At 49.2% G+C, this 21,581-nt stretch overlaps 1 protein-coding gene and 1 pseudogene across 2 annotated transcripts; one reads left to right on the top strand and one right to left on the bottom strand.

Moving 5' to 3' along the window:
• Positions 1-561: 561 nt before the first annotated feature.
• Positions 562-3,878, top strand: LOC311180672 (olfactory receptor 7E178-like; annotated as a pseudogene). Its single transcript has 2 exons — positions 562-673; positions 2,972-3,878. The product of its transcript is annotated as an olfactory receptor 7E178-like (transcript).
• Positions 3,879-10,582: 6,704 nt separating this feature from the next.
• LOC311180670 (olfactory receptor 7E178-like) lies at positions 10,583-13,828 on the bottom strand (the record flags this gene model as incomplete). Its single annotated transcript, XM_084248583.1, has 2 exons — positions 10,583-11,576; positions 13,602-13,828. 2 exons carry the CDS (start codon positions 13,826-13,828, stop codon positions 10,583-10,585), a joined length of 1,221 nt encoding a protein of 406 aa, XP_084104709.1.
• Between the last annotated feature and the right edge of the window lie 7,753 nt (positions 13,829-21,581).

The following is a 21,581-nucleotide window of genomic DNA, read 5'->3' as shown; positions in this document are numbered from 1 at the left end:
GAGGCCGCAGGGACATGGACTATGCTCGAGATCGCTTATCACCAGAAAGATGGAAACCAAACCCACAAAAAGAAATAACCCAGAAGACACACCACTCCTTGATGACAGGACGACATGGGGTCGGCTGTCATTCAAATAAACACGTCAAGACTAACGTTTAGGGAAAATATGGAATTCATTCAGACTCTTACTGTAAAATAACCTGTTTTAAAACTTTTCCAGGAGGAGCACAGTGAATTTCCAGATGTCTGAGCCAAAAGATCACGAATTCCATTAAAAACAGACAGTGTTTTGCTGAAATCTCTGACCCGGGGAGTCAGAAGCCAGCGCGGGGTCAGCTCCTGGGGGACAGCAGCGCCCCGGCCCTTCTCGGGCACCTGCTGCCCCCCTCTGCACGCGCCAGGGTGTCTCCAGGGCGCGGGCACCCAGGGACAGCCGGGCTCAGGGCGCGCAGCGTCCTCGGTCCCTCGCGGCCACCGGGGGCGATAACCAGCCAGGCCTGGGCTTCGGGCAGCACGAGGCAGACTCAGCCTGGACAGGCCGCCCTGCCCGCCAGGGAGGATGCCCGAGGCTGGCTCCCCGCCGCCCGCAGCCTCCGTGCTAGGCCGCCACAGCCGGGAGGGGCCTGGGAGCCACAGCCCGCCAGGGGGCCGCAGGGGCCGGGCGCAGACCAGTGAGTGGCCAGGCGGGGGCGGCTGGGGCGGGTCCTCAGGCTGTGCCCTGGTGTGAGGCAGACAGGGGGCGTCAGCCAGGGCTGTGTGGGCTCAGGGGCGCCTGGCTCTGTCCTGCCCAGGGTGTGGGACTCTGTGTTGGGGCGGCGCCCACCAGCGCCCTCAGCCCAGGTGCCTGTCCAGGGAGGGGGTTGGATGCACCAAGCCTCCCCGCGCCCCGAATGTGGAGACCAGGGGGACACTGTGCAGGGGTGAGGACAGCTGCGCCTGCCCAGTGGACCGGGGCTCCTCCTGGGGGCCCTGCGGGCGCCTGTGTCCACCCCTGGGCAGGCTGCCCCTGCTGGTGTCTGGGGGAGCAGGTGTGGTGCTCAGGGGCGTGGGGGAGGGGCAGGGCTCGGGCTCAGGCAGCCTAGGGTGCTCCTGGGCCTCAGGTTTCCCTGTTCCCCTGTGGTAGCCTGGGGCTGATCAGCAGGGACACCTGCCTGTCCAATCTGCTGTAAGTGCCCCTGGAGTCTGCACAGGAGGCAGCTGCACAGAAAGCAGAGCCTCTGTGGGTGCTTCCGGGTGGGGGGGCGGGAGGGGGCCAGGACTGGGTGGGGCCCGGGGCCAGGGCTCGGTGGGGGGCCAGTGGGGGGGTGTCAGTGCCCTCAAGGGGTCTGTGCCTGGGTCCTGCCACATCCTTCCATGACTAGGGCTGCGGGGCTTATGGTTCGCCCCAAGGTGGACAGAAGTTGAGGGCAACTGGGGACCGGCTACTTGGGGCTCAGGTCTCGGGCGGGGCGCCCCCCCACCCCGCACCTGCTGTGCTGACCACCTGTCCAGCACCGCGGCCAGCACGTGTCCAGGCTGGGTCAGAGCAGCTGGGGCGGGGACACTCCCTGCCTTGGCCGCCAGAAACGTCCCAAGTGAAGGGGTTTCTGCAGCAACTAGTGAGGCCCAACAGGAGGTCCGAGGCACAGCAGGCAGGTCACTCCGGGCCAGGGCGCCAGGCCCATCCCTGATCCGAGAAGAGGGGTCTGGGGTGTCCCAGCGGGAAGGTGAGTGGGGTGCGGGCGCCCCGTTATGCTCAGGAGCCTGTCATCTGTGTTCTGGAAATTCCTCTGTAAATCTGGAGCCCAGGTGGGTCCCATTGTGGCCTCTTTTCATTTATTTCCTCACCCAAGTCCCGGTTTCCTTTTTGTACCCTTCTTTGTATATTCATTTCTATCCCTGGACACCATTTACGGGAGGTTATTTCCATGTTGTTCAATTTTATATCTTTTCCTTCAGTAAAGCTAAAATCAGCATCCATAGGAATTAATTTTTAACACACAGGGTTTATACAGCCTAAGCTTCAATGAACAACTTCCAAATGTGCAGCACAGTATTAGCTGTCATCACCAGCTGTGGGCACCTCCGCATGCCTTGTTTCACAGCTGTAAGATGCAGCTTCACATGTAGCCCAGCTGTTGGGTTGAGGGGAACAGGAAATGGTAGGACTTAAAACCTGTACCAGCCAAACATCCCATAGAAGAAAGTAGAGCCAGTTGCTTGGTTCCAGAGATCTTAGGGTGCTCATAAATAGTCTAAATCAAGAGAATTAACTGCCTTGCATTTATAAAATAAATTATTTGGATCACTTTTAGTGCCCTGTGGTTAGAAGAGGCAATTTCAAAGGCATACCCTGGATACATCCTGCTCTGTCTGTTTCCTTCAAAGGGGTGCGCATATTTCTCAGGGTGACTTTGGATTTTTTTAAAACTCCACATCTCCTTGTTTCTCTGATTTCCTTAGCCCATTCTCTCTCTCTCTCTCTCTTTTTAAAAGATTTATTTATTTATTTATACAAGCACTGGGTACAGTCAGAAGCACGGGAGGGTGAGAGAATTCACCAGAGCCAGAGCGGGGAACAGACAGGCAGATGGACCGAAATACACTGCTGAGGGGAGCAGCGGGCGGCAGGAGAGGTCTGCTGCGCCATGTGGGACCCTCTCCGTTGGCTGGGGATTTAACCGACACTGCAGAGGCTGCAGGGAGCCTCGTAGCCCAGTGCTCAACCACTGTGCTACCGGGGGAGGCCCAGTCCCTAGTCCATTCTTTCCATTGGATTCATATAGCAACAGGTGGATGGGAGCAAGACAAAGAGAAATGAGTTCTAGGAACTGCTTAGCCACAAGCAAGAAACACTGAAATGTGTGTAGTTCCCGCCTGTGCTCACTGTAGCTGAGGCCCAGGTATACACACACTGACGGCACTTTGGTCCACTGTCATTTATGTTTCCCAAAGTTGTCTCTGCCTGGGGGAGCCACGCAATCACACAGGTGTCGTGGAATTCTTCCTCCTGGGGCTCTCAGAGGACCCCGAACTCCAGCCGCTGATATTCTGCGTGTTCCTGTCCACGTACCTGGTCACCGTGACGGGGATCCTGCTCATCATCCTGGCCATCGCCTCTGACCCCCACCTGCACACCCCCATGTACTTTTTCCTGTCCATCTTGTCTGTGGCTGACATCGGTTTTACCTCTGCCACTGTCCCGAAGATGATTTCAGGCATTCAGACTCACAGCAGAGCCCTCTCCCACCAGGACTGCCTCATTCAGTTATCCCTTTTGTACTTTTTTGGCTGTCTGGACAGTGCACTGCTGGCCGTTATGGCCTATGACCGCTTTGTGGCCATCTGCCACCCGCTGCACTACCTGACCACCATGAACCCGCGCCTCTGTGGCCTGCTTGTGCTGGCATCTCTTTGGGTCAGCGTTCTGGACTCCCAGGTGCACTGCTTGATGATCTCACAGCTCATGTTTTGCACACACGTTGATGTTCCCCATTTCTTCTGTGACCCCCCCCAACTGATCAAGCTTGCCTGTGAGGACACCTCCCTCCACACCATAGTCATGTATTTCATGGGAGCTATTTTGGGGGGCGTCTCTGTCTCAGGGATCCTTTTCTCTTACACACAGATTGTCTCCTCAGTGTTGAGGGTCCCATCGGCAGGCAGAAGGTAAAAGCTTTCTCCACTTGTGGCTCTCACCTGTCAGATGTTTGTCTATTTTATGGGACAGCTTTTGGGGCGTACCTCGGTTCAGCTGTCTCCCGTTCTCCTGGGCACGGGGTGGTGGCCTCTGTGGTGTATACCGTGGTCGTCCCCATGCTGAACCCCTTCATCTACAGCCTGAGGAACAGGGACATCAAGACAGCCTTGCAGAGGCTTCTCAGCAGAAAAGCCTAATCTCAGCACCTTCCTCCTTTCTGTCTATAACTCAACACATCTGCGTCGGCGGGTGTTTTCAGGAAACTTTGGCACTGATCAAACCTACTGACAAATGCCGTTTGGGAGGACGAATGCCATGAGGCAGGACACCTGCCGTGGCCTCAGTCTAGACCCACCCAGGACGCCTCTGAATGGCCTTAAACTCCTTATGGCCTCTACTGAGGTCAGAGGAAGTCCTGCTCCTACTGGAGGGTGAAGTGAGCCTTGAGAAGTCATGCAGCGCCCCCGCCGGGCCAACGTGGAGCCAAGGTGAGACATGAATTTTGCCAGGCCTTTTGTTCAAAGATGACTGTATGTCTTGGGTCTTTGGCTGCTGTGAGGGACTCCTGAAGATCCAGAGCTCAGAGCGCATAAGGAGAAGACGTGAAAGAGGTGCCTATCCACGCCCTGTGAGACCACGCAGTCTTCAGCCTTACTGCCCACACACCCCATCCTTCCATACTCGGCGAGGATCACTCGCTGGTGTTGCAGATGCTGTCTCTCTGCTCCAGATTTGCTCCCCTGCATGTCATGCTGCTGTGGAAAGGCCAGGCGGCCCCTGCTGCCTTGGTGGCTGCCATTTGACCAGTTTTCAGGGTCTTCAGGACAGCTCCCCACACGCTGTCCTGCCGCCATGTCACCCTCTTCCTTCTGCTGTTCCCTCAGGTGCCGCCACCACAGTGACTCCATGCTCTTTATCTTTCAATACCTGTTGATTTAACCTGTGTCCTTATCTACCCTACGAGGACAGTCACTGCATCAGGTGTGCTTTTCTTCCTTGGTTGGCTGTGACTGAGATAGTCTAGGAAGGGAATTAGCACTGCCATGAGAACCTGCAGGAGGAAGTGCCCGCGTGTGCGGCTGCCACTGTCTGTCCTGCTCTGGCTTCACAGGGCGTGGGAGCGGCGGAGCCATGTTCAGGTGCTTGCGGTCTAATTGTGGCTCTGGCCCCATGAGTCACCCCATGGTTGTGAGTAAATCACCTTGTCCTTCTCATTCCTCAGTGACAGCAAAGCCCCCTGTCTGCAGTGCAGGGCAGGTCTTTCCTCTCACCAGCGAAAGCCTCACGAGGACTCTCCCATGTAGCCATGCTTCCTGCCCTCCTTCGTGGCCACCCGCCTTTGGGCTTCTTTTGCATCCTGGTGCACGCCCATCATGCCCTCTGTCCTTATTTTAAAAATTTCCTCCACCTCCCCAGGTACCCTTCAACAGACAAACAGACAGGAAAGTTGTGGATTATAGACTCAGTGGGGGCCGCACAGATGTGAAGATGAAATAGTGGTATTTGGGTCAAAGCAGATGGAACTTGATGCGATTATCTTTAGTGAAATCAAGTCAAAAAGTGAAAGATATAAGATGGTTTCCTGGACTATAAATACAAAACGCATTCATACACAAAGAATAGTCTAAATCCTGAACTCAGCAAAAATAATATAATGGTTACCAAGGGGACCGGTGGGCACGGAGGATGGGATGGGGAGGAGAGGCAGACGGGGGCACAGCAGGCGGGGTGGTGGAGGGTTAAAAAATCTCTTGATTTTCAGGGAAATGCACATCAAAACCACACTGAGATACCACCTTACACCAGTGAGAATGGCGCATATCAAAAAAACTAGCAACAACAAATAAAAATGGAGCTACCATATGACCCAGCCATTCCATTCCTTGGGATCTATCCAAAGGACACAAAAACATTGATTCAAAGACCACCGGTACCCTTATGGTTATTGCAGCACTATTTACAACAGGCAAAACCTGGAAACAAGCCAAATGCTGAAAAGCAGATGACTGGATCAAGAAGATGTTGTACATATACACAATGGGATATTACTCAGCATTCAATAAAGAGAAACTGATGCCATTCACAGCAATGTGGATGGAGCTAGAAGGAATTACGCTCAGTGAAAAAATCCAGAAGGAAAAAGAAAAATATCAGATGGTTTCACTTACAGCAGGAACATAGGGGAAGCAAATAAGACATCAGTGTAAAAAAAAAGTAACAGTACAAAACACAACAGAACAAAAACGAACAATTATAAACCAGAGACATCCTGCAGGGGAGGAGGAGGGAGAGGGATCAAAGGGAGGGAGGGAGTAGCACAGGGGTCTGAGGTGATGGTGCAGGGGTGCACTAGGGAAGGAAACTATGGGGACTACACCTGAGGGGGTGGGGGGAAGCAAATACTGTTTAAAAATGAATATTGATGTTAAAAATAAAAAATTAATTAAAAGGCAAAAAAATTTTTCTTGATTTTCCACACTGACTTAGGATATAATTGGATTTATCTATTTTATATCTTATTTCAAGAATGAGGAATCAATATAAAGATACATGTAAGAGACCTATGGGGACAAGAGTGATATAAGGAAAAAAAATAAGAAAAAAGGAAGAAAAGAATGATATAGTTAAGAGCAAAAATACATTGAGAACATGTTATTTCAATAAACGTCAAACTATCACAGTTATTATACCAACATTTCACAAGTTCAGTTCAAATCAATATTAAATAACAGGACACAATCTAGCAGATGCTTCTTAGAGCTGTTACCTCGCCCTTTAATCCAGCAATGTACACACTGTGTAGACAGAAAACTCTGCATACAAGTGGACGGAAAGGTTAATAACTTCAGTGTTTTGCATCCTGTAAATGCTCCATGAACACAAAATACCTGAAGAAACATGAGGGAAAAATAACCAACAAAGAATTTAGAAACTAAACAGTCAAAACTGTGATATTTTTTATTAAAAATGAACCTTCTCAAAAAAGGACAAATAAAATCAAAAGCAGTAGAAGGAACACAATGATAAAAATTAGAGCAGAGAGAAAATTGAAATAGTTGTAAAAGTCAGTCCGGAAACTTAATCAAACTAAAACCTGGTTCTTGGAAAAAATAAAGACAATAGACAAACTATTAGCTAGAATCACTAAAAAAGAGAAGGAAGAAAACTCAAATAAATAGATTCAGAAATTAAAGAGAAGAAATTGCAACAGACATCTCAGGTATTCACAGGATTATATGAGATTATTATAAACATTCCTAAGCTAGTTAGTTCAATAACCTAGATGACATGGACAAATTCCTAAAAAAATATACAGCCATCTAAGACTAAATAGGAAAGAAATCGAAAACTGAACAGAAAAATTACAAGCAAGGAAACTGAAACAGTAATCTAGACTCCCAAGAAACAGAAGTCTAGGACCAAATAGCTTCATGAGTGGGTTCTCCCAAGCCTTCCAAGATGAGCTAATTCCTATCTGGATCAAATTCTTTCAAAAATTTGAGAAAGAGGGAAGACTACCAAACATTTGATGAGGCCATCATCACCACAATGCCAAAAACAATGACACCCCCCACCCATATGAAAACTACAGACTAATCTCCCTAATGAACATAGATGCAAAAGTCCTCAACAAAATCTTAGTAAATCCAATTAAACAATGTGTTGAAAAGATCATGCATCACAGCCATGTGGGGTTTATACCAGGGAGACAAGGATGGTTTGAAAATCAAGCTATATAATTCGGTGTACGTAAAAGGTAAATGCAGCCATATGATAATATTAATTGATGCTGAGAAAGTATTTGAGAAGAGTCAACCTCCATTGTGATGGAAACTCAAAACCTGGGGGCTAATGGAACATATGGCAACATAATAAAGACCAGATATGACAAACCACAGGGAACCCACAAGGGGGAGAAAGTAAGAGCTTTTCCAGTAAGATCGTGAGCAAATCCTGTGTTTCCAATGAGCAGCCTGGTAATGTGGCTAATGATACTGTATTCTGTATCTGAAAATTTCTACAAGAGTGTATCGTACATGCTCTCACCACAAACACAGAAATAGTGGTTATGTGACATGAGGGACTAACTCTTCGTGGCATCTCTTTGCAATGTATCAAATCAACACGCTGGGATCCACTTGGAGAGCTGACAATGGAGCCAGATGTAGGACTTTCCTCCAGTAATCAAATCTGCACCAAAAGAACACTCTAGAAAATCAGTTCTGTGTGTCCTGGTCACACATTGATGGCAGTCGTGAGGGCAATGGAGGTGACTGCCAGGCACAGCAGGACCAGACAGGTGGACTGCAGAATTTATTACCGTTTCAAGAAGCGCATAGGAGAGCGGTTAACCTGGACACAGAGGGTTGAATTGAATCCAAACAGGACTTTATAAGAGTCTGACCTGGATGGGGTAAAAGTCAGTGTTTTCAATCTATTTTCTCAGCATTACTGGAGTGAAGAGTTGCTGCTTCTTGGAAGGGTCATCTCATTTCCATGACCCCAGCTTCATTCCTCAAAGCACTGAGAATTTAATTGGAGAACACTGACGAGGACTCAGTTTCTTCATGTATTCAATTTTTTTTCTTCACTGCAATGAGTGTTTTCCACTAACTTAACACAGCTCTAAGGAACCCTCCAGCTCCTGTGGAAGTTACATACAGACCATGAGAGTACTTATTACTCACAGCCCAACCTGTGTGACCTTAAGCAAGTTTATAAAGGAATGTGAGAAGTATGAAGTTACCACAACATCAAGAGTAATCGAAGCAACTTATGAAGTCACTCCTTTGGGCAAAGAGGGCAGGCATTTTCTGGATTTGCCTTTGGATGATGGTGCCACCGTGCAACCAGACTGCTTGTTCGGTCTTTTCAACTAGTTTTTTTTTTTAAAGATTTATTTATTTACGCATACAACTGGGTAAATAAACTGGGGTAGAGGCCAGAGATGCAGGGGTGAGAGTATTCACCAGAGACAGAGTGGGGAACAGAACAGGCAGACTGACTGAAACACACTGCTGAGGGGAGCAGCAGGGAGACAGGAGAGGTCTGCTGCACTGGGTGGGTGGCTCCCTGGCTGGAGCTCGAACTCATGTTGCAGTGGCTGTGATAGTTTCACAGGTTGCGTCTCAACGACTTGCACCACCAGGGAGGGAGGCCTTATTTTTAATTTTTTGAGGAATCTCCTCCTAACAACATTGTGCAAGAATTCCCTTTTCTGCATTTCCTACCCAACACTTGCTTTATTTTGTTTGTAGGATAAATGCAATTGTCACAGGTGTGAGGTGATTCTTCATTTTGACCACTTTATTTTTATGAGTAATAAGAGATGATGCCCATTTTTCATCTGTCTTTTTGAGTCTCAGTTTCACTGATTAGTGGTTTTATAGCGTAACTTATGCATAAATGTGAGGGATTCCTCATTTCTTTTGTGATGTTACTCAACTTTACTTTACTTATTCTGATATCTCCTCAAAAGGAGTAATTTATTTCTCTGATGTCATCTTTGGAGGAATTCCATTCACAGGGATCCACTACTCTTTTTCTTTTTTTAAAGATTTCTTTATTTACATAAGCACTGGGTACAGTCAGAAGCACAGGGTTGAGAGAATTCACCAGAGCCACAGCAGGGAACAGAACAGGCAGACTGACAAGTACACTGCTGAGGGGAGCAATGGAAGCTGCGGGAGAGGCCTGTGCGCCATGTGGGATCCTCTGGCCAGTGGCAGGATATGGAACCAGCACTGCAGAGGCTGTGGGCAGCTTCACAGCCCAGCGCTCAACCGCTGCACCACCAGGGGAGGCTCAGGGATCCACTACTCTTACACTCAATATGTTTTCTCTATTAGGACAGTCCCAACATTGGTGGAGCATAAGAATATTTTCTAATTGTTTTTCTTACTTCTTAGTTGCTAACACATTTTATGGAAAAAGACTTGGGGCTTATGTGTGTTTATCTGCATCACTTACATGTGACATACAGTACTATAGGCACACTAGACCCTTTCAATGAAAGTGCTAGAATCAGAGGCATCAAGAGGGCATGGAGGAGGATTATAGCAAAACACCCTAGTATCAGTATCTGTGTTACCTTGTTTTGATTGGACTGAGAAATACGGAAAAATGAACAGCACAAAACAAATTCTGAATCTGAAATTACACAGCACATATATCCATAAGTCCTTTTGTGCATTTGTATTTCATTAGAAAGAATCAGTTACGCTAGATGGATAAGTTGTAAAGACGAGCTGTTTCACACAATGTTTATAGGTAATAATACCAAATGCCATATTTTTTGCACACCATACATCTGATAAAAGGTTAACTTCTGAAATTTACAAAGTACATATAAAATGAAATAACAAAGACGCAAATGCTCCAATTAAAAATGGGCAAAGGAATTCAACAGGTACTTCTCTAAAGAAGACATTCACATGACCTACAGACATATGAGAGAAAGTTCCACATTACCTATTACAAGAGATAGACTGACCCATAGTAAAAACGAACGGAATAAATAAATGTGGCAAGTTTGCAGGGAAAAAGGAACACTCATGCACTCCTGCTGGGAATCCAAACTGAGACAGACCCTGTGGAAAATGGTACAGAGATTTCCCAAGAAACTGATACTGGAATTCCTATGAATACCAATGAATTCCTATGAATACCAATAGGTATTCATACAAACAACATCACTAAAAGTGTAAATGAAAAGATCTGTGTACACCTATGCACACAGCAGCACTACCAACAATTGCCAAATAATGGAACCAACCTAAGTTTCACCAACAGGTGAATGAATAGAGAAAGCATGGACCACATATTCAGTGGAACATTACACAGTCGTGAAGAAGAAGTAATAGCCATACTTGGGGCACATAAATGAATCTGGAGGTGATTTCTAGACACTGGAAGTACTGGCATTACGGACAAAAAGGAGGCAGGTGCTGAGATTAGACTTTTTACTAAGAAGCCTCTGCAAGGCCGTCTTGATATCCCTGTTCCTCAGGCTGTAGATGAAGGGGTTCAGCATAGGGACAACCACAGTATACACCATGGAAGCCACCATCCCCTGCATAGGAGAACGGGAGACAGCTGAGCTGAGGTATGCCCCCATACCAGTCCCATAAAATAGACAAACTACTGACAGGTGAGAGCCACAAGTAGAGAAAGCTTTAAACCTCCCACCTGCCGATGGGACCCTCAACACTGAGGAGACAATCTGTTTGTAAGAGAAAAGGATCCCTGAGACAGGGACACCACCAAAAATAGCCCCAATGATATACATAAATATGGTATAGAGGGAGGTGTCCTCACAGGCAAGCTTGATCAGTTGAGGGGGGTCGCAGAAGAAATGAGGAACGTCTACGTGTGTGCAAAACGTGAGCTGTGAGATCATCAAGCAGTTCACCTGGGAGTCCAGAAGGCTGACCCAAAGAGATACCAGCACCAGCAGGCCACAGAGGGGTGGGTTCATGGTGGCCGGGTAGTGCAGCGGGTGGCAGATGGCCACAAAGCGGTCATAGGCCATAACGGCCAGAAGTGCACTGTCCAGACAGCCAAAAAAATAAAAAAGGGACAACTGAATGAGGCAGTCCATGTGGGAGAGGGCTCTGCTGTGAGTCTGAATGTCGGAAATCATCTTCGGGACAGTGGCAGAGGTAAAACCGATGTCAGCCACAGACAAGATGGACAGGAAAAAGTACATGGGGGTGTGCAGGTGGGGGTCAGAGGCGATGGCCAGGATGATGAGCAGGTTCCCCGTCACGGTGACCAGGTACGTGGACAGGAACACGCAGAATATCAGCGGCTGGAGTTGGGGGTCATCTGAGAGCCCCAGGAGGAAGAATTCCACGACACCTGTGTGATTGCGTGGTTCCCCAAGGCAGAGACAACTTTTGGAAACATAAATGACAGTGGACCAAAGTGCCGTCAGTGTGTGTACACTTTGGCCTCAGCTACCGTGAGCACAGGCGGGAACTACACACATTTCAGTGTTTCTTGCTTGTGGCTAACCAGTTCCTGGAACTCATTTCTCTTTGTCTTGCTCCCATCTCTGCTGGGTCATGCGTGGACATAATATATCTTATGTATATTCATGTTTACACACACACAACGGGGGGGGGGGAGAGCAAGAGGAAGGAGGAGACAAGACAAGGAGAGGTGAGGAAAGCAGCAGCATGCAGGGACCTGTGCCTGCACTGACATTAAGAGAAAGCAAGACCTCCTCCCCCTCTGCTGCAGCTGCTGCTGCCTTTTCACATGGAAAATCCAGAAAGATGGGGTTACAGGAGCAAACACCCATGCAAGGAAAAGGGTGCATGTAAACTACTTTAATCAGAGGCTGCATAATCCACATATTTGAAAAGCACATTATCATGATGACTGACTTGCTTTCCTTTTAAAAATTCAGCTTTATTTACTTGTACATACAAGGCTGGGATGGAGGGCAGGGGTGCGGGGGTGAGAGGACTCACCAAAGACAGAGTGGGGAGCAGGGCAGGCAGACTGACAGAAACACATGCTGAGGGGAGCAGCAGGGAGACAGGTGGGGTCTGCTGTGCCCTGTGGGGAGCTCCCTGGCTGGGCTGTAGCTGGGTAGCAGGGGCTGGAGAGCTTCCTGGAGGTGACCCCTGAGCCCTTGTGCCACCAGGGCGGCTGATTCTTATTTAATTGGACTGGGGAAAATATGAAAATGAACAACATGGAAATAACCTCCCGTAAATGGTGTCCAGGGAGAGAAATAAATATATAAAGAAGGAGACAAAAAGGAAACCGGGACTTGGGGGAGGAAATGAAATGAAAAGAGGCCACAATGGGACCCACCTGGGCCTCCAGATTTACAGAGGAATTTCCAGAACACAGACGACAGCTCCTGAGCATAACGGGCACACGCACCCCACTCACCTTCCAGCTGGGACACCCCAGTGCCCCTCTCCTCCAACCAGGGAGGGGCCTGGCGCCCTGGCCTGGAGTGACCTGCCTGGCTGTGCCCTCGGACCTCCCGCTGGGCCTCAGGAGCTGCTGCAGAAACCCCTTCACTTGGGACGTTTCTGGCGGCCAAGGCAGGGAGTGTCCCCGCCCCGGCCGCCCTGATCCGGCCTGGACACGTGCTGGCCTCGGCGCTGGACGGGTGGACAGCATAGCAGGCCCGGAACATGGGGGGACGCCACGCCCCATACCTGAGCCCAAGTAGCCGGTCCCCAGTTGCCCTCAACTTCTGTCCAACTTGGGGCGAATCAGAAGCCCCGCCAGCCCTAGTCCTGGATGGATGAGCTGGGACCCTGCACAGACCCCCTCAGGGCGCTGATACCCCCCCCCCCCCCGCGGTGTCCCAGCACCGCCTGCCCCCAGAGAAGCGCCCGCGGGCGCTGGTTTCTGTGCAGCCGCCTCAGGTGCAGCCTCCACGGGTGCCTGACAGAGAGATGGACACACGGGTGTCCCTGTGGACCCGCCCCGGAGACCTGAGGGGAACAGGATACCCTGAGGCCAGTGAGCGCCCTAGGCTGCCCAAACCCATGCCCTGCGCCTCCCCTGCGCCCCGGAGCACCTCACCTGCTCCCCCAGATGCCAGCAGGGCAGCCTGCCAGGGGTGGACACAGGCGGGGCCCGCCCGCCCGCAGGGCCCCCAGAGGAGCCCAGGTCCGCGGGTTGGGCTCAGCTCTCCTCACCCCTGCGCAGTGCCCCCCTGGTCTCCACATTCAGGGCGCAGGGAGGCTGGGCGCATCCATCCCCCTCCCTGGACAGGCCCCTGGGCTGAGGGCGCTGGTGGGCGCCGCCCCGACGCGGAGTCCCACACCCTGGGCAGGACAGAGCCAGGCTCACAGGAGCCCGCACAGACCTGGCTGACCCCCCTGTCTGCCTTGCGCCCAGGGCACAGCCTGAGGACCCGCCCCGCCGCCCCCGCCCCGGCCACTCACTGGTGTGCGCCCGGCCCCTGCGGCCCCCTGGCGGGCTGTGGCGCCCGGGCCCCTCCCGGCGGGGGCGGGCCGAGCGCGGAGGCTGCGGGCGGCGGGGAGCCGGCCTCGGGCATCCTCGTGGGCAGGCGGGGCGCCGGGTCTGGCTGAGTCGGCCTCACGCTGCCCAGAGCCCGGGCCTGGCTGGTTATCGCCCCCGGTGGCCGCGAGGGACCCAGGACGCGGCGCATCCTGAGCCCGGCTGTCCCTGGGTGCCCGCGCCCTGGAGACACCCTGGCGGTGCAGAGGGGGGGCGGCAGGTGCCCGAGAAGGGCCGGGGCGCTGCTGTCCCCCAGGAGCTGACCCCGCGCTGGCTTCTGACTCCCCGCGTCAGAGATTGCTGCAAAACACCCTCTATTTTTAATGGAATTCGTGATCTTTTGGCTCAGACATCTGGAAATTCACTGTGTTCCTCATGGAAAAGTTTTATTTTACTTTTTTTTAGTACATGTGCTGCCAGGGCATTCACAATTTTATTTATTTATTTATTTTTACCTATGGAGCTAACTTCTTTTTTTTTTTAATTAATAAATTTTATTTTTATATTCCCCATACAATTGCAATCCCCCCATTCTGACCCCAATCCCTCCCCTCCCGCCCCCCACCCCCCAAAAAGTGTCTCTGGTTCATAGTTTTTTGTTGATTTTGATTTTCACTTTCTTATAGTTATTCATTTTCCTGGTCCCTTATTTAAGTTTTCTAGATTCCTGCTATGAGTGAGACCATCCGGTATTTTTCTTTTTCTTTCTGGCTTATTTCACTGAGCAGGATCCCTTCCAGCGTCATCCATGTTGCTGCAAATTGCATGTGTTTATCTTTTGTGAATGCTGAGTAATATTCCATGGTATATATGTACCACATCTTCTTGATCCAGTCATCTATTTTTGGGCATTTGGGTTGTTTCCAAAGCTTAGCTATTGTAAACAGTGCTGCTGTAAACATAGGGGTGCAGGTGCTCTTTGGAATTGATGTTTCTGTGTCCTTTGGGTAAATACCTAGGAGTGGGATTGCTGGATCCTGTGGAAGCTCTATGTTTAGTAGGTCCAGAAATCTCCACACAGCTCTCCATAGTGGTTGGACCAGTTTGCACTCCCACCAACAGTGCAGGAGAGTTCCTTTTTCTCCACACCCTCGCCAACATTTGTTGTTGCTAGTTTTTTTAATATGTGCCATTCTCACTGGTGTGAGATGGTATCTCATGGTAGTTTTGATTTGCATTTCCCTGATTGCAAGTGATGTTGAACATTTTTTCATATGCCTGTTGGCCATTCGCATTTCCTCTTCAGAGAAGTTTCTTTTAAGGTCTTCTGCCCATTTTTTTGACTGGATTATTTTCTTTGTTGTTGTTGAGTCTCATCAGCTCTTTGCAGATTTTTGTGATCAGTCCTTTATCATTAGTGTTGGGTGCAAAAATGTTCTCCCAGTTGGTGGGGTTTCTCTTTGTTTTTGTTATTGTCTCTTTTGCTGTGCAGAAGCTCTTTAATTTGATGTAGTCCCAGCTGTTTATCTTTGCCTTCACTATCACTGCTTTGGGTGATGTGTCTGTAAAGATGTCTTTGATGTGCAAATCACGTAGTGTTTCGCCTATATTTCCTTCTATGTATTTTATGGTTTCAGGTCTTATGTCTAGTTCTTTAATCCATTTTGAGTTGATTTTTGTATATGGTGTGAGGTAGTGGTCAAGCTTCATTCTTTTGCATGTAGCGACCCAGTTTTCCCAGCACCATTTATTGAACAAACTTTCTTTGCTCCAATGCATAGTCTTTGCTCCTTTGTCAAAGATTAGTTGACCATAAATCTGTGGGTTTATTTCTGGATTTTCTATTCGATTCCATTGGTCTGTATGTCTGTTCTTGTTCCAATACCATGCAGTTTTGATGATTATGGCTTTGTAGTAGAGTTTGAAGTCTGGGAGTGTGATGCCTCCATTCCCTTCTTTTTTTTTCAGGAGAGCTTTGGCTATTCGGGGTTTTTTGTGATTCCATATGAATTTCATCAATAATTGTTCTATTTCTTTGAAGAATGACATTGAAATTTTGATTGGAATAGCATTGAATCTGTATATTGCTTTTGGTAGGATGGCCATTTTAATAATGTTTATTCTCCCAATCCATGAGCAGGGGATGTCTTTCCATTTCTTTGTGTCTTCTTCTATTTCTTTTAACAGTGTTTTATAGTTTTCTTTGTATAGGTCCTTTACCTCTTTAGGAGATGGGCAAATTCCTACAACTCTACAATCACCCAAAGCTAGATAAAGAAGAAATAGAACACCTAAACAGACCAATTACAATTAGCGAAATTGAAATGGTAATCAAAAACCTCCCCAAAAACAAAAGCCCAGGACCTGATGGATTTACAAATTAATTCTACCAAACATTCAGAGACGAATTGGTACCTATCCTTCACAAACTCTTCCAAAAAATTGAGAAGGAAGGTATAATACCTAACACGTTCTATGAAGCCAACATTACACTAATACCAAAACCGAACAAGGACAACACAAAAAAAGAAAACTACAGGCCAATCTCCCTAATGAACACTGATGCAAAAATCCTCAATAAAATTTTAGCTATCAGAATCCAACAGTGTATCCATAAGGTAATTCACCACGACCAAGTAGGATTCATTCCAGGGACACAAGGATGGTTTAACATCCGAAAATCAATCAACGTTATCCAACACATCAACAAAAAGAAATATAAAAACCATATGATAATATCAATAGATGCTGAGAAAGCTTTTGACAAAGTGCAATACCCATTCATGATAAAAGCCCTTGAAATTCTTGGGATACAAGGAATGTACCTCAACATCATAAAGGCCATCTATGAGAAGCCAACAGCCAGTATCATTCTCAATGGTGAAAAGCTGAAAGCATTTCCATTAAGATCTGGAACAAGACAAGGATGTCCACTCTCACCACTGCTTTTCAATATAATACTGGAAGTCCTAGCCAGAGCAATAAGACAAGAGAAACACAATTTTATTTTTTAAAGATTATTTATTTTTTACATAGAAGGAAATACAGACGAAACACTACGTGATACTCACATCAAAGACATCTTTACAGACACATCACCCAAAGCAGTGATAGTGAAGGCAAAGATAAACATCTGGGACTCCATCAAATTAAAGAGCTTCTGCACAGCAAAAGAGACAATAACCAAAACAAAGAGAATCCCCACCAACTGGGAGAACCTTTTTCCACACAACACTCATGATAAAGGACTGATCACAAAAATCTGCAAAGAGCTGATGAGACTCAACACAAACAAAGAAAATAATCCTGTCAAAAAATGGGCAGAAGAGCTAAAAAGAAACTTCTCTGAAAAGGAAATGCAAATGGCCAACAGGCACATGAAAAAATGTTCAACATCACTTGTCATCAGGGAAATGCAAATCAAAACGACCATGAGATACCATCTCACACCAGTGAGAATGGCACATATTAAAAAAACTAGCAACAACAAATGTTGGTGAGGGTGTGGAGAAAAAGGAACTCTCCTGCACTGCTGGTGGGAGTGCAAACTGGTCCAACCACTATGGAGAGCTGTGTGGAGATTTCTGGACCTACTAAACATAGAGCTTCCACAGGATCCAGCAATCCCACTCCTAGGTATTTACCCAAAGGACACAGAAACAGTAATTCCAAAGGGCACCTGCACCCCTATGTTTATAGCAGCACTGTTTACAATAGCTAAGCTTTGGAAACAACCCAAATGCCCAAAAATAGATGACTGGATCAAGAAGATGTGGTACATATACACCATGGAATATTACTCAGCATTCAAAAAAGATAAACACACGCAATTTGCAGCAACCTGGATGGCGCTTGAAGGGATCATGGTGAGCGAAATAAGCCAGAAAGAAAAAGAAAAATACCGGATGGTCTCACTCATAGCAGGAATCTAGAAAACTTAAATAAGGGACCAGGAAAAAGAATAACTATAAGAAAGTGAAAATCAAAATCAACAAAAAGCTATGAACCAGAGAAACTCTATGGGGGGTGGGGGGCAGGGAGGGGAGGGATTGGGGTCAAAATAAGGGGGTTGCAATTTTATGGGGAATATAAAAATAAAATTAACAAAAATAAAAATAAAGATTATTTATTTTTATACAAGAGCTGGTGTACAGGCCAGATCAGTGGGAGGGTGAGAATATTCACCAGAGACAGAATCAGGAGCAGAACAGGCAGACAGACCAAAGACACTGCTGAGGGGAGCAGCGGGCGAGACAGGAGAGGTCTGCACTGCTATGTGGGAATCTCCCTGGCCAGCCAGGAATCGAACCCTCGCTGCAGAGGCTGCGGACAGCTTCACAGCGCTGTGCTCAACCCGCTGCCCACCCGGGAGGTCCACTCATGTAAAAATGTTAAAGTATTTTACAGTGAGAATCTGAAACAAATTCCACCTTTTCATTTAAAATTGGTGTCAACGTGTTTATTTAAACGACAGCCACCTCTACTGCCCTGCTCTGTCACTGAAGTTGTGGATGAGGAAGATATCTGCCCTGACACCCCCATTTCGAGCTTCCTATGTTTCCCAGGGAGCCAGAGCGTTCACACGACCGCAGTGAGGCTGAGGTTCGGGCAGCGGCTGCAAGCTCTGGTCAGAGCCTGCCCGCGCCCTCAGGTGCGGGGGGAGGACACAGCTCATTCGCTTGTCCAGCCAGAGCATCCTCCATTCCTTGCCACACGGACTCTCATGGTCAAGTGGACACATGTGGTTGTCCCCACTCAACAGCACAGGGGACACGTAGAAATGAGGTTTGCTGCACTTCTTCCGGCGTCCGCAAGGGACAAGAAGATGAAGTGTCAGGTTTTTTCAACCCCAATTTCAGAAGAATCATTGTTTTCCTGAGCTTTTATGGGTGGAGAGACCCCTAGGTCTGGGCACAGCCAGGAGCGGGGTCTCCATGGGAAGGGGAGAGGAGGCAGGCCATGGTGAGCACACCGAGTGGCCCGCTTGGCAGGATCCACCGTGTTAGAACATCTGGAAGCATCACAGGTGCTGGAAAGATGAACCCCTATTTTCCAACGTGGTCCACAACCCACCAAACTGCTACGTTCTCAGCAACATGTCCCTGCGGAGGCCCTGACTGATGGGTAGAGACGCCTGGATTTGGTTCTTCTAGGTTCGCAGCACTTTGTGTTCTGACACGCAGGCAGGAGCAGGCCCGCATGTTCCCGCCACTGGACCCGCCTGTCCTGGCCGCTCCGGGGGGTGCGGTGTGCGCCCAAGTGTCAGGAAGCTCCCGGGACTTCTGATCTCTGTTTTTCATGAAGAGCCGCTCTTGTTCCAGATGCTTTCTCTTTAGATTGTTTTGTGTTTACAGATCCTAAAGTCTCAATTACTTTGCTTTTGACCTGTCTTTCCCAGCTTTGAGCTATCAAAATTAGGCTTGTTCGCAGCCTGTCTGGTCCTAGCTACGTGGCCCTCCTAGGTCAGAGGTCCCCAGATGAGTAACAACATTTTCCTATCTCAGTTTCCCCAGACTGGGCGGCAGATGCTTTGCTACTCAGAGAGTAAATCTGGCATGAGAGAGGCCACAGGTACATGCAATATGCTCGAGATCACTTATCACCAGAAGGATCGAAACCAAACCCACAAAAAGAAATAACCCAAAAGATACACCAATCCTTGATGACAGGACGACATTGGAGTCGGCTGTCACTTAAATAAACTCGTCAAGACTAACATTAAGTGAAAAAATGGAATTCATTTCAGACTCTTACTGTAAAATAACCTGTTTTAAAACTTTTCCATGAGAAACACAGTGAATTTCCAGATGTCTGAGCCAAAAGATCACGAATTCCATTAAAAATAGAGGGTGTTTTCAATAACAAAAACAGACACAACCCACCAACTGGGAGAACATTTTTGCACATAACACTAATGATAATGGAGTGATCACAAAAATCTGCAAAGAGCTGATGAGACTGAACATCAACAAAGAAAATAATCCAGTCAAAAAATGGCAGAAGAGCTAAAAAGAAACTTCTCTGAAGAGGAAATGCAAATGGCCAACAGGCATATGAAAAAATGTTCAACATCACTTGTCATCAGGGAAATGCAAATCAAAACTACCATGAGATACCATCTCACACCAGTGAGAATGGCACATATTAAAAAAACTAGCAACAACAAATGTTGGTGAGGGTGTGGAGAAAAAGGAACTCTCCTGCACGGCTGGTGGGAGTGCAAACTGGTCCAACCACTGTGGAGAGCTGTGTGGAGATTTCTGGACCTACTAAACATAGAGCTTCCATAGGATCCAGCAATTCCACTCCTAGGTATTTACCCAAAGGACACAGAAACATCAATTCCAAAGAGCACCTGCACCCCTATGTTTATAGCAGCACTGTTTACAATAGCTAAGCTTTGGAAACAGCCCAAATGCCCAAAAATAGATGACTGGATCAAGAAGATGTGGTCCATATACACCATGGAATATTACTCAGCATTCAAAAAAGATAAACTCATGCAGTTTGCAGCAACATGGATGGCGCTGGAAGGGATCATGCTCAGCGAAATAAGCCAGAAAGAAAAAGAAAAATACCGGATGGTCTCACTCATAGCAGGAATCTAGAAAACCTAAATAAGGGACCAGGAAAATGAATAACTGTAAGAAAGTGAAAATCAAAATCAAGAAACAACTATGAACCAGAGACACACTATGGAGGGCGGGGGGCGGGGAGGGGAGGGATTGGGGTCAAAATAAGGGGGTTGCAATTGTATGGGGAATATAAAAATAAAATTTATTTAAAAAAAATAGAGGGTGTTTTGCTGAAATCTCTGACATGGGGATTCAGAAGCCTGTGCGGCACGGCGGGGGTGGGGGGTCGGCTCCTGGGGGACAGCAGCGCTGGGGCCCTTCTTGGGCACCCGCCGCCCCCTCTGCACCGCCAGGGTGTCTCCAGGGCGCGGGTCCCCAGGGACAGCCGGGCTCACGCCGTGCCGCGTCCTCGGTCCCTCGCGGCCACCGGGGGCGATAACCAGCCAGGCCCGGGCTCCTGGCAGCGCGAGGCAGACTCAGCCCGGACCGGCCGCCCCGCCCGCCAGGGAGGATGCCCGAGGCCGGCTCCCTGCAGCCTGCAGCCTCCATGCTAGGCCCGCCCCAGCCAGGAGGGGCCCTGGAGCCACAGCCCGCCAGGGGGCCGCAGGGGCCGGGCACAGACCAGTGAGTGGCCGGGCGGGGGCGGCTGGGGCGGCTTCTCAGGCTGCGTCGCGGGTGCGAGGCGGACAGGGGGGTCAGCCAGGGCTGTGTGGGCTCCTGTGCGCCTGGCTCTGTCCTGCCCAGGGTGTGGACTCCGCGTCGGGGCGGCGCCCACCAGAGCCCTCAGCCCAGGGGCCTGTCCAGGGAGGGGGATGGATGCGCTGAGCCTCCCCGCGCCCTGAATGTGGAGACCAGGGGGGCACTGCGCAGGGGTGAGGACAGCTGCGCCTGCCCCGTGGACCGGGGCTCCTCGTGGAGGCCCTGCGGGCGGGCGCCCCGCCTGTGTCCACCCCTGGCAGGCAGCCCTGCTGGCGTCTGGGGGAGCAGGTGAGGAGCTCTGGGGGGCGGGGGAGACTCAGGGCGTGGGCTCCACAGCCAAGGTCACTTGCAGACCTCAGCTTCCCAGTTCCCTGTCCATCTCCCTGTCAGGCGCCCCTGGAGGCTGCACCTGAGGCTGCTGCACAGAAACCTGTGCCTGGGGGTGCTTTTCCCAAAAGCGCAGGGAGTCAGAGCCCTGAAGGGGCCTTTGCAGGGTCCCAGCTCATCCATCCTGGACGAGGGCTGGTGGGGGCTTCTGGTTCGCCCCAAGTTGAACAGAAGTTGAGGGCAACTTGGACCGGTTACTTGGGGCTCAGGTCTGGGGCGGGGCGCCACCCCCCTTCTGGGCCCTGCTGTGCTGACCACCGTCCAGCGCCGCGGCCAGCGCGTGTCCGGGGGGATCAGAGCGGC

The sequence above is a fragment of the Talpa europaea genome, assembly GCF_964194135.1.
Source record: "Talpa europaea genome assembly, chromosome: 12".
Lineage (NCBI taxonomy): Eukaryota > Metazoa > Chordata > Mammalia > Eulipotyphla > Talpidae > Talpa > Talpa europaea.
This window is presented reverse-complemented; position numbering and strand designations above follow the sequence as displayed.